General features: G+C 33.4%; 1 protein-coding gene across 1 annotated transcript in view; it reads right to left on the bottom strand.

Annotated features, from left to right (window-relative positions):
- ETNK1 (ethanolamine kinase 1) overlaps positions 1 to 12,058 on the bottom strand; it is a 66,985-nt gene that overhangs the window by 19,129 nt on the left and 35,798 nt on the right. The window contains exons 3-4 of the mRNA XM_006866947.1: positions 8,778 to 8,918; positions 6,153 to 6,295 (exon numbers count right to left, since the gene is read on the bottom strand). Of these exons, the coding sequence (XP_006867009.1) occupies positions 6,153 to 6,295; positions 8,778 to 8,918 (284 nt within the window). The remainder of the gene's footprint in view (positions 1 to 6,152; positions 6,296 to 8,777; positions 8,919 to 12,058) is intronic.

The following is a 12,058-nucleotide window of genomic DNA, read 5'->3' as shown; positions in this document are numbered from 1 at the left end:
TATATATATATATATATATATATATACCCTTCATAACTCAGTCACAGTGATGAAACCTATACCACTGAATTAATAAGGCAGTTCAAATCTAATATAAAAATAATATCACTTTTTAAACTACTCTAACACTGAAAACTTTGACTTATTAAGTAAACACATAATTTATATAATACATTTATCAGAATTTCTTTATCTTGTTAACCATGATCAGCATAAATGCCTGAAAATTGTTCTATTTTCCTCTACCTGGTTATATAGAATGGAAAGAGAATGATTTAAACAAAAAAAACCCTGTAATTTTATTAATGCTAGTTGTCAATGAGTCAACTGTGATTCATGGTGTCCTCACATATGTCATATAAGAACTGTGTCCATAGAAATGTGCTCTGATTTTTCTAAAGTAGACGACCAAGTCTTTTTTGTGAGGTGTTCTCTGAGTTGGCTCAAATTTCCAACCTGTCAGTTACCAGTCAAGTGCACCCAGACTCATTGTTAAGTAGTACCCAAAAACAAAAATGGGAGGGAGTATTCTGCTCTGGGAAATATTCTCTTCATACCCCAATCTAGTATATAGCAGTACCTTGTATACAGCTTCATCACAGCACTCATCATTCTACATGTAAATATCCATTTAATGGACTGAGTCAGTCCTCAAAAGACAGGAGGTCCCTTTCATCTTTCATTATGTAATCCATAGTGCAATCCCTAACACACAGAAAGTACTCACATGCTAGTGGAATAAATGGAGGTTCTGAAGAGAATGTTGAGACATAATGATAACAAAAGACATGTCGTAATGGAGGGAGGAAGTAAAATGAGAATGGAATATTTTTTAAAGTGTGGCATTTTTCACATTCTGATTCAAATATATTACTGAACATTCAGTAAGCCTGAATGCAAGAGGGAAGAAAAATAGTTCTTCTACAAGCTACTAACTATTTTACTAATTTCCTTAATAGTTAAGACTTTTACAGTCCATTGAGATTTTGTATTAACTGATTCAAATAACATTTTATTTTATGCTACAGAGTGGTCTGATATACAAGCTAAAACAGGGTTAAGATTGGTGTTGCTGTTATTAAGTAACAGTAAGTCGGTTCCAACTCATAGCGGCCCTGTATAGGGTTGCAAAGGAGCAGTTGGTGGGCTTGAGCCGCCGACCTTGTGGTTCAAACCAACCTTTTGTTCCAGTGCTAATCCCTAAGTGACATACCAGGATTCCAGTGTTAAGATTATCCTTCATTAAAATTCCATCCTGGACAATGGAGGTTACCAAATACTATTAATTTGTATTCATTTTGATTTAAAAATAAAACTAATGAAAAAACTGTTCTAAGTCATTAAACAACCACAACAATGCCTTTTTCATGAATAATAGAGTACATTAGATTTAGAGAGCTAATGAAGGAATCAAAAAGTGATGACTCACCTATTTACCATTTATAATGAAAAAAATCTACAGAAAAGCCTATTTTATTCTATTAATTACCAGAAAAATCTTTCTTTTCTTACTACTCATATGTATTTCCTTAAAAAGGTGTAAATCAGCCTCTTATATTTTGCTGACACAGATAATAATCAGTGATTTCTAATAATGAAATTTAAAGTTATATACTAGATCGTTATGTGAGTTTTTTATGAAGAATTGGGGAAAGAGAATTTAATGAAAGAGCCACTAAAAGTAATCAGACCAATAAACATCTGACAACAGATGAAGACATAAAACAGCAATCTCAAAAGCTTCAGCAATTGCTTCTGACAAGTTAGGAATTAAAGGATTTAATTAAAAACTAACATACTAGATTTGGGATAGGTTATTCAATAAGCAATATTATATTTTGTTCTACGTAGTGTAAGTTCTTTATTAAATTAATAATTAGTTAATTTAAATGAAACTGGAAAGTATTATCTTACAGTCTGGAGCAAGAACCACTGCTTTTGTTTCTCTTATTGTGGCATCAAATGTTAACATTACTAAATATTCTTTATTTATCTTTTTAAGTTGTCATTTCACTGAAGACACGGAATGGGCTGCTCTTTACCAACCACCCGTCTAAGTCTTGGAACTAACTTTGCAAACTAACTTCAGAAACGAATCTCCCTCTTCTCCCACATTTTTGAGTCCTGTCAACTGACAAGGTGAGAGCAAGTAGAGGCAATATTTCTTCATGATGCCCACCAGTCCCAGAAGCATTCTGGGTAAAATGCCAATAAACAGCAGGATGTTCATAAAATTTGTGTCCCTGTGTGAATGTGTGTATATGAGAGAGCATGATTTGTGAATATGTATATATGTGTATGTTGTGGTTGTTAAGTGCCATCAAGTTGATTTCAAGCCTGTATAGAGTTTCCTAGGAGTGACTGGTGAGCTTGAACCACCGACCTTGCAACTCAAACCAACTTTGCAGTCTAGTGCATTAACCCACGGCACCACACAAGGACTCCACGTTAAGTTTTATATACATATATAAACTTCATTTTAAGGTGATTGCTTAAGTTACCCTTAAGATAGAAACCTTATGTTGTACTAAAGACAATCTGAATTGTCACCTCATAGTTATGAACCATATATTCCATTACTCATAGGACATAGTTAGCTTTCTGGCATTAGTAACCATTTGCTATTATTTTTTCAGAATTAGATGTATCTTGTACAAAATATCCTATAATCACAATATTTGTTGTTGTTGTTAAGTGCTGTTGAGTCGGGTCCGACCCATAGCGACCCTGTACAGGGTTTCCGAGGGTGTAAATCTTAATATAGGATTCGACAAACTAAGACTTGAATAGTTCAGATTTTGCCTTGTCACGTGTTTTTGTAAATACAATTTTATTGGATCACAGCTACACTTAATTTATGTGCTTTTTTGCTTTCATGCTTTTTTGTTTATGTGTTATCTATGCTAGCTTTACAGTTATATAACATGGCTGAACAGTTGCAACAGAGACTATATAATACAGCTCACTGAATATAATATAGCTCATCTGTCCCTTTACAGAAAGTTTGCCAATCTCTCTCATATTACAATAGCTCCAACTGAAAAGGATCAAGTACCTGGACCACTGCTATATACTTCGTACACACAACCTTAATATAAAGTATAATACATAAATAAGGCCCAGAAATTTGCACCATGGCCAACCAAGTACCCTGTTGATTTTGAAGCAGATTGTCAAGGATCAAACACAAACATTTTACAAAGAAGTAAAATGACATCTAATACCACCTACCTCTGTTAAGTGACTGAGCAGAGATTTGGACCCCGGTTGAGACTGGTCCCAAAGTTTGCACTCTTCCTGACTTCTCTTGGTTGTAACTAAGCACTAATACCTCTGCTTTAAGAGTTACAGATTTTTAATCTAGTTCTGCTATGTAAATCTAAGTTATTAAGGTTTAAAAATATAAACAGAGACTTTAAGATGATGTAATATAACCTCATAAAGTTCATCTAAAATTTATAATTCTGAGAAATTAAAGGTCTGAAACATATAAAAGATATGTATTGTGCTTGACTTGATGGCAGGAAGGCTAATCCCTTAGCTTTCATTTATATTTACTTGTGTGTATTTACATCTCATAAAACTACGTAAAAAATGGTAATGCCACAAATTCAGGTTAAATGAATGTTTTAACAATAGTAATAAAAAATACTTAAGAATATAATATATAGGTTAATCATTTATCCTCTGTGAACATTATCTTAATCCCAAATATCTCAGATTTTTAGAATGCTACAGCAAGGTTAAGAAGGTACAAACTTTATAATACCTACTATCTCTAACTTTTATGAACTCCTTTAAGATTGCTGCCACAAAGTATTAATGTTGTAATTACAAATACAATGTTTTTTTGCTTATTCAAGGTACTAATTTTATGAAATTTTCATTTTTTTTTTTTTTTAAGTATTAGGCATGGTATCTTCTACTAATAACTAAAGATTTATATAAGTCTATGTTTATAAAATCTTAAAACCAACAGCTCCTAGTTTGAAATATTTAATATTAAAGTCTAAAATAAGCACTTCACACTTTCATGAATTATGAGTTTTAGATTTTACCTGAACAACATTCCAACTGGATATTTTCTTAGTACTTATATATCAACTAGTCACTTAAGAATCTATTATTTTTGAAAATAGATGCCACAGGTTTCATATCTAGCCTTCCTAACCAATACTAGAAAGAGTTGGGGGTGGGGGGAAGAACAGCTGTACAACTAACACACAAAGGAGCACAAAATAATAAATGGTACAAAACAGTCTTCTATGGAAAAGGGCAGACTCAAAAACATATGGTTTTGTTGAGCTATAAATTCTTTGTGTTGGGGAAGAGGAGGGAATCAGACGCAAAAGGAAAAGTCAGTAACTTTTGATAAATTAAAACAAATCACAACCTTGAACTCCCAAATCTAAAATAAAGCATAAAGATTTTATCATAAACTATGGAAATGTTTATGTTACTGAAGACTAGCATAGTTAGAGGTAATTGTTTAAATAAAAAGATAAAAATGTATTTTTAATAACTAAAAGAGTAATCTGATTTTTTTGGTCCCTTATTTTTAGTTTTATAAATAAGTTTGATCTATGAAATGAATATGCAAAAGAAACTTATAAAATAAAAATATGAAACATTAAAATTATATCCCAAAGAAAATAATATCATCTTGGATCAACTTGCAGTTAAAAATAAAGCTGAGTGTCCACTTCAAATGTAAGATGAAGTCCCTAACTCAAAATTCCTTTATATAAAATATGTTATTAGTTCTTGCACTGAACTTTAAAAGCTAATACACTACTTTAACTAGTTCTTTCACCTTACAAATGGCATTGAGATTTGGTTACTAGTATACAGTAACTAGTATAGTACTGATACTCTGTAATAGTTATTTATAATAAATGGATATTAATACATTACAGGACACTGTCAAGTACTTTGTTGAAGGATGAACTTAAAGTTTTTAAAAAGAAAAAAAATATATTCCCCACAAGGACTTTTAGAAAATTCAAAAATAAAGATGCATGCTCAGTATATTTTTTGAAATATAGAATCTCTAATCCACATTAAAATATCAAAAGTAAGATACTGAAATGTATTTTTGAAGATATGTGCATAAAGATACAACCCTTGACAGTCTTCCTTTGGTGGGTTTTCTTCAAGTTAAAATCAGCTATAAATATTAACAGACTTTGTATTAAACACTATCAACTTATAATCTTATAAAAAAAGGTCATAAAAAGTAAGTTAATATAATTATGACCACATTAATTTTAACTCTGGCTTTTAGTATCTTCACAACAGTACACTTTCTATTTGAATATGAACTATAATGACTTTCTTCAAAACTGGTTTCCTGTATATAATGCAATCGCTTCATACATTCAACATACTTTTGAATTATTATTAATCCTTCAACCAAAATTATATTTTTAATGAATTTAGTATTGAAGGGCATCTATCAAGTAGCAACCAAACCTCAAACCACTTTATCCAATGACATCATACAACCAAGTGCTTATTATATATGACGAGAGTTGAATACAGCAGTGAACAATCACAAAAAACATTCCACCAAAAAGTAACACAGTATCACAATCTACCAGAAAATGTTAATACTATTTACCATAGCTGCTGCTTCTTAAATATTACCTTAGTAGATATAAATCTGAGCAACTACAAATAACATTCCCTCTATATGTAGCTTTCTCCTTAGCATCAAAATATCTAACAAATCAGCATAATAAACACATGAAAGGAAACCTGGCCTAATAGTGTCCTCCCTATATTGTGAGAAAAGTCCTGTATTTATACAACAGTGCAGTATCAGTTTGTTTTTTAATAACCCCCATTACCAGCAGGTGCATTCCATTCTCAAGCCGTGAACTATAAAATTAGTTTATAGCTACATTTAAAAAGTCATTTTATCATTTTACATTTTAAAATCTAACAGAAACCACAAGCTTTCTAAAAAATACATACATTTTAAGCATATACAGACTATATTATTTCTAATTTATCACAGCTATCATGACTTTATAACCTCAAGGAAAATCATTTAAAGACTATAAATGTTTTTAATCTTTACATCTGAGTTAAATTCAAAGACCATTAAGAACATAAATCAATTTTACTTACTGCTAAAGTCAAATACCTACCTTGTTTCTCATTGTAGATTATATTCTTACACAATAGGTCATTATGGCAAAGCACAACTGGTGAGCCCAGATTGGAAAGAATCTCCTTCATCCAAGTCATTTCTTCTTGAAGAATCTGAGGGCTTGGGATATCACTTAAGAACCTTTTCATTTAAAAAAAAAAAAAGAGATTCTGTTTAAAAGACATGTTTTTCAAGTTTGACTGAAGTTTAAATTTATTTTAAATAAGCTTTTCATTTCACTGCACATACTCTTGAATCATAACAATAGGTCAATTAGTCCAAAAGTTAGAACAAAGAAAATCATTTATATGAACTTAAGCATGAATGAAAAGAAAGTGAACAACAGTTAAGGATCAGCCAACAAAGTATAAAATGTATGACTACAAAATTATTTTTTAAGTGGAGGGAGAGGGGAATATGTGTATCTGATAACTTTACTAAGCACTATTGTTAATGTTTTACATTTTAATAAACAGTTGCATATTTCTTCCATTTTATAGAAGCGAAAACTAAGGAGAAGGAGGGAGAGTGGCAAGCAGGCTTAGAGATATCGTGACATTCTGTCCTAAATGCTTCGGTACTGTTAACATTTCTATTAACTAAATAAAAATAAAACAAAATGGGCTGCTACCATTAATTTCTCAATAGCACAATCAGGCACACAAAATTGCTGTTAGTTTACTCTTTTTCTTCTTCCCTCAATATTGTAAGTCCAGTTCTCTTGAGTTTTTCTCCACAGATTTTCTCAAATTAATCTTTACTTTTTCTTTTTTCAATACTTAAATCTAAATTCTTTTTATATCACTGAATTTATCAACTCAGGTGGTTTCTACTGTTTTTTCCATATGCTATGATCTTTCCTACACTTAGCTGCTAAGACTAATTCTTACATGCTCTTTTCAAAACAGTATGACTGTTACAGAACCTCACCATATACAGATGGTACTGAATGAAAAGTTTAAGATTAAAAGGATTACGTATGAATAGAACAATTACAATCCATGTACAGTGCAAGAAAGAAAGTAAACATAAATATCTCTAGCTGTATATTTTCAGGGGGAATGTTTTTCTTCCTGTTGTTTACTACAATGAATCTCCCAGCTTTTCCAAAGTACCACCTTGAAAAGTCTAGGAACTATAACCTGAAGCCTACCTAAATAACCCTCTTTAGATGATGAAAATATTAGCTAAAATGGATTTAGCATTTATATACACACAATTAATCCTCATAAAAACCTTATAAGGTGAATATTTTGGTATTATCATTTTACAGATGAGGTAAGAGAGTAACCTGCACAAGTTTACACAGCTAACCTAGTAATTTGCAATACTGAGATTTGTTAACAGACAATCTTAATATAGTCTTATGCTCTTCTTGATCCATACAATATTATAAAAACAAAAACAAAACCAATCTATTCAGGTTGACTCAATTCCAACTTACGCCTGTCAATTTTGTATGGTCTTAAAAAATCAAGAAAATGAATGTTTCATTCAAAATCAACATTTGTTTTGTTATTTTTCTTACACGTTTCCACAAAATCTTTCAATAAAATATCTATTTCAAAAAAGAACTCCCTAGTTTTATACTGATGTTGTTGTCATTAAGTACTGTAGAGTCCGTTCCAACTCATAGCAACCCTGTATAGAGTTTATAAGGAGCTACGGGTGGGTTTCAATCACCAACGGAGTCCAGTAATATTCAGCACACTAAACATCTTTTCAGAAGCACATGCCCATCCAGTTTGAGGGGGATAATTAGCCATGTCTAGTTCAAAGTTTGACAGAGTAAACCAAACTAACTTTAGAAACAAACTCAATGAATGGTACAATGCAGGCATTTTCCACTAATGTATATAGTAAGAAACAAATGGCGGGGGTGGGGGGGGGAAGACAGGGAATCTACAGGGTACTGCTTCTATTCTTGAAACAAAGATTTCCTGAATAGAAAGATACATCTTTCAGGTATGCTTTAGATAGGATTTCCAATTTTTCTATCAGTACTAGTCACTATGTTCATGTAATTTAGATTCTGAATACAAATCTATAATTTTTTGTAGAGAAAATAATGAAATACCTTAGTCAATCTGAACCAGGGAAGTTCAGGGTACAAAAGTTGATTAGGATTGAAGTAATTGCATTTTCAACTTCCTGGTCTAGAATTTAAACTGTGGCTCAAACTTTATCATACCACAATACAGGGCTGCTATGAGATGGAGCGAACTGAATGGCACTTAACAATAACAACATCATTATGTTGATCTTAACGCCTAGTCAAATGGGTTTAGCGGGGGGAAGAAAAGGTCTATATAGCCAACACAGACAAATCAAAATGTGTTCATTTATAGAACTACTTAAACTACTACATTCACTTTCAAATAAATGCTCTATACTTGTTCCTTGCTCTATTCCATGTTTCTTAATAGGTTTGTTGTTGTTTTTTTATTGAAAGGGTGAAGTTGGGAAAAAAGACAGTTATTTCTACAGTGCTATCTGAGAGTCAAACAACTCAATAAGCTAAGATAGATTTAATACACAGAAACCTTGTAGTTGTCTTTAAAACCCTACTATAGAGCAAAGCAATATGAAAAATAAAGAGTTTCAAATGTAAAAATCGTTTTACCTTTTATTAATATCTTCATTTGTAAATCCTGTGGGAATGAGAGAGAAATATTTTCCCATCTTTAACCACAGATTAGATTTGGGAATCCAGCCATTATGTGCATGGATAGCATGAATTTTAGCAAGCTGACGAGCTATTAGCCTGTTTGAAAACAAAACAGCATAAGAACAAGTTAAGCATCATAAAATTCATATCTACCAACAGATACACTGAAATGCTTCTCATGCATTTGTTTTATAAAATGATTTAATGTCCTGGTGTGTTCAATCACTGGACTGCTAACCACAGGTTGGTGGTCCAAACTCATCACCTGCTCTTTGGAAACCTTATATTGGATGGCTATGAGTCAGAACTGACTCAGCTGCACTTAACAAAAATAACATATATGATAGTCAAAATAATTTGGCAAGTAAATTCTCACAAAGTCAGACAAATGTATACAGCATTTGTGAATATAAACCTACAGTTAAAATCGGAAGCAAATATTGTATCTAAAGAGCACTGTGTGGCGGGAGGCCTATTTAGATTACACAATGTTTGAGAACAGTACAATACTATGCAAGTATAAAGGATTTCACAGTACACAGCAGAGTTACATTTAAAATGAAAATGATTCAGTCCAATCATGTGGGAGTCCTGGTGTGGCACTGTAAGATAAACACTGGACCACAAGGTCAGTTTGAAGCACAAGGATAGCAGTTCAAATTGCCAGCCACTCCTCGGAAACTCTATACAGGGTCACTATGAGTCAGAACCAACTCCATGGCACTTTACAACAATAATTATGTGAAGGCCTTTGAAGTTTCAATGTCCCCAGGTGTAACAAAAGATTTGAGCTCATCTACTAACCTGGTGTGGCATTGTAAGATAAGCAATGGACCCCAACAGCAAGGTCAACAGTTCAAACTCATCAGCTGCTCCTCGAAAGCCCTAGACAGGTCCACTGTGAGCCAGAATGAACTCCACAGTACATAATAACAAACAACAACTAACCTAAAGGTTGGCAATTTGAAACTACCCAACAGTGAAAAAGAAGACAAGGTATTTGCTTCCATAAAGACTGTTAAGTTCTGTTGAGTCAGTTCTGACTCATAGAAACTCTGTATATGGTTTCTAAGGCTATAAAGCCTCATCTTTCTCCAAGGAGCAGTTGGTGGGCTCAAACCACAAACCTTGTGAATCACAGTACAGTGCTTAACATAATGAGCCACAGTGCTCCCTCCATAGAGATTCCAGCCAAGAAAGCCCTATGGAGCAGTTCTACTTTATAACACATGGGATCTCCATGCATTGAAATTTTCATCATTGAGGTTAAAGAACAAAGATAGACTAATATGAAAAGATAACTGGATATACTACTTTCTGAACGAATTTCAAGATTTTATTATAAAGTCAGAATCAAAAGATTTTTCTTTAAACAACAACAATATAATTTCAAGCTCTACGTACTCATATCTTTGTCATCCTTGTATCACAAGATTCTAGTAACTACGGAAGAAATTTATTCAGAAATAAATTTACAAAACATCTTACAGATTCATCAGCGGGACAATGACAACAGTAATTGTCAAAATGAAGAATTTAATACAGGTAATCCCCACTTGTCTCTCAGTTTGTCGTACTGTGGTGGCTTATGAGTTGCTGTGATTCTGAAAGCTATGCCACCGGTATTTCAAATACCAGCAGGGTCACCCACAGTGGACAGGTTTCAGATGAACTTCCAGACAAAGACAGACTAGGAAGAAGGAGTGATGAACTACTCTGAATATTTAGTCACTGAAAACCTTATGAATAGCACAGCAACACTGTTAGATACAGTGCCAGAAAATGAGCCCCTCAGGTTGGAAGGCACTCAAAATGCAACTGGGGAAGAGCTGCCTCCTCAAAGCAGAGTTGACCATGATGACACAAAGGGAGTACCATCCATGGGAGAAAAGCCTACAGGACCTTCATTTGCTGATCAGGCACATCTCAGAATGAAGAGAAACAGCTGTAAACACCCATTGAAAATCAGAACATAGAATGTACGAAGTATGAATCTAGGAAAATTGGAAGTTGTCAAAAATGAAATGGAACGCATAAACATTGACATCTTAGGCATTAATGAGCTGAAATGGACTGGTATTGGCCATTTTGAATCTGATATCCATATGGTTTACTATGTCAAAATGACTAACTGAAGAGGAATGGTGTTGCATTCGTTATCACAAAGAACATATCCAGATCAGTCATGAGGTACAAGGCTGGCTGTGATAGGATAATATCCATAGGTATACAGGGAAGCTCAATTAATACCACTATTATTCAAATTTACGCACCAACCATTAAAGCCAATCTGAAATATATCAAACATGCAATCAAAATGTATTGGTCATTACTAGTGATTGGAATACAAAGGTTGGGAACAAAGAGGAAGGATCAGTAGTTGTAAAATATGGCCTTGGTGGTAGAAATGATGTTGGAGAACGCATGATAGAATTCTGCAAAATCAATGATTTGTTCATTTTAAATACCTTCTTTAGACAGCGTAAGAGAAGACTGTATACATGAACCTAACCAGATGGAATACATAGAAATCAAGTTGACTATATCTGCAGAGAGAGATGATGGAAACGCTCCATATCATCAGTGAAAGCAAGGCCAGGGGCAGACTGTGGAACAGACCATCAATTACTCATACACAAATTCAAACTGAAGCTAAAAAAAATGAAAACAAGTCCACGAGAGCCAAAATATGACCTTGACTATATCCCACCTGAATTTAGAGATCATCTAAAGAACAGATTTGATACATTAAACACTAAAGACTGAAGACCTGGAAGAATTGTGGGATAACATCAAGAATATCATACATGAAGAAAGCAAAAAGTCATTAAGAAGATGTTGTTGTTGTTGTTAAGTGCCGTTGAGTCGGGTCCAGCTCATAGTGACCCTGTACAGGGTTTCCGAGGGTGTAAATCTTTATGGGAGTAGAAAGCCTCATCTTTCTCCTGCAGAGCGGCTGGTAATTTCGAACCGCTGACCTTAAGGTTCGCAGCCCGATTCGTAACCAGAAGATAAGAAGGAAGAAAAAGGTCAAAATGGATATCAGAAGAGACACTGAAACTTGCTCTCCAGCATAGAGATGCTAGCTAAAGCAAATGAAGAAATAAGGAGGTCCAAGAGCTGAACAGAAAATTTCAAAGATCAGCTCGAGAAGATAAAGCCAAATATTACAACAAAACGTGCAAAGATCTGGAATCAGGAAACCAAAAAGGAAGAACACGCTCAGCATTTCTCAA

This window comes from Chrysochloris asiatica, unplaced genomic scaffold (assembly GCF_000296735.1).
Source record: "Chrysochloris asiatica unplaced genomic scaffold, ChrAsi1.0 scaffold00098, whole genome shotgun sequence".
Lineage (NCBI taxonomy): Eukaryota > Metazoa > Chordata > Mammalia > Afrosoricida > Chrysochloridae > Chrysochloris > Chrysochloris asiatica.
The sequence above is the reverse complement of the archived record's forward strand: the minus strand, read 5'-3'. Positions and strand labels throughout refer to the sequence as shown.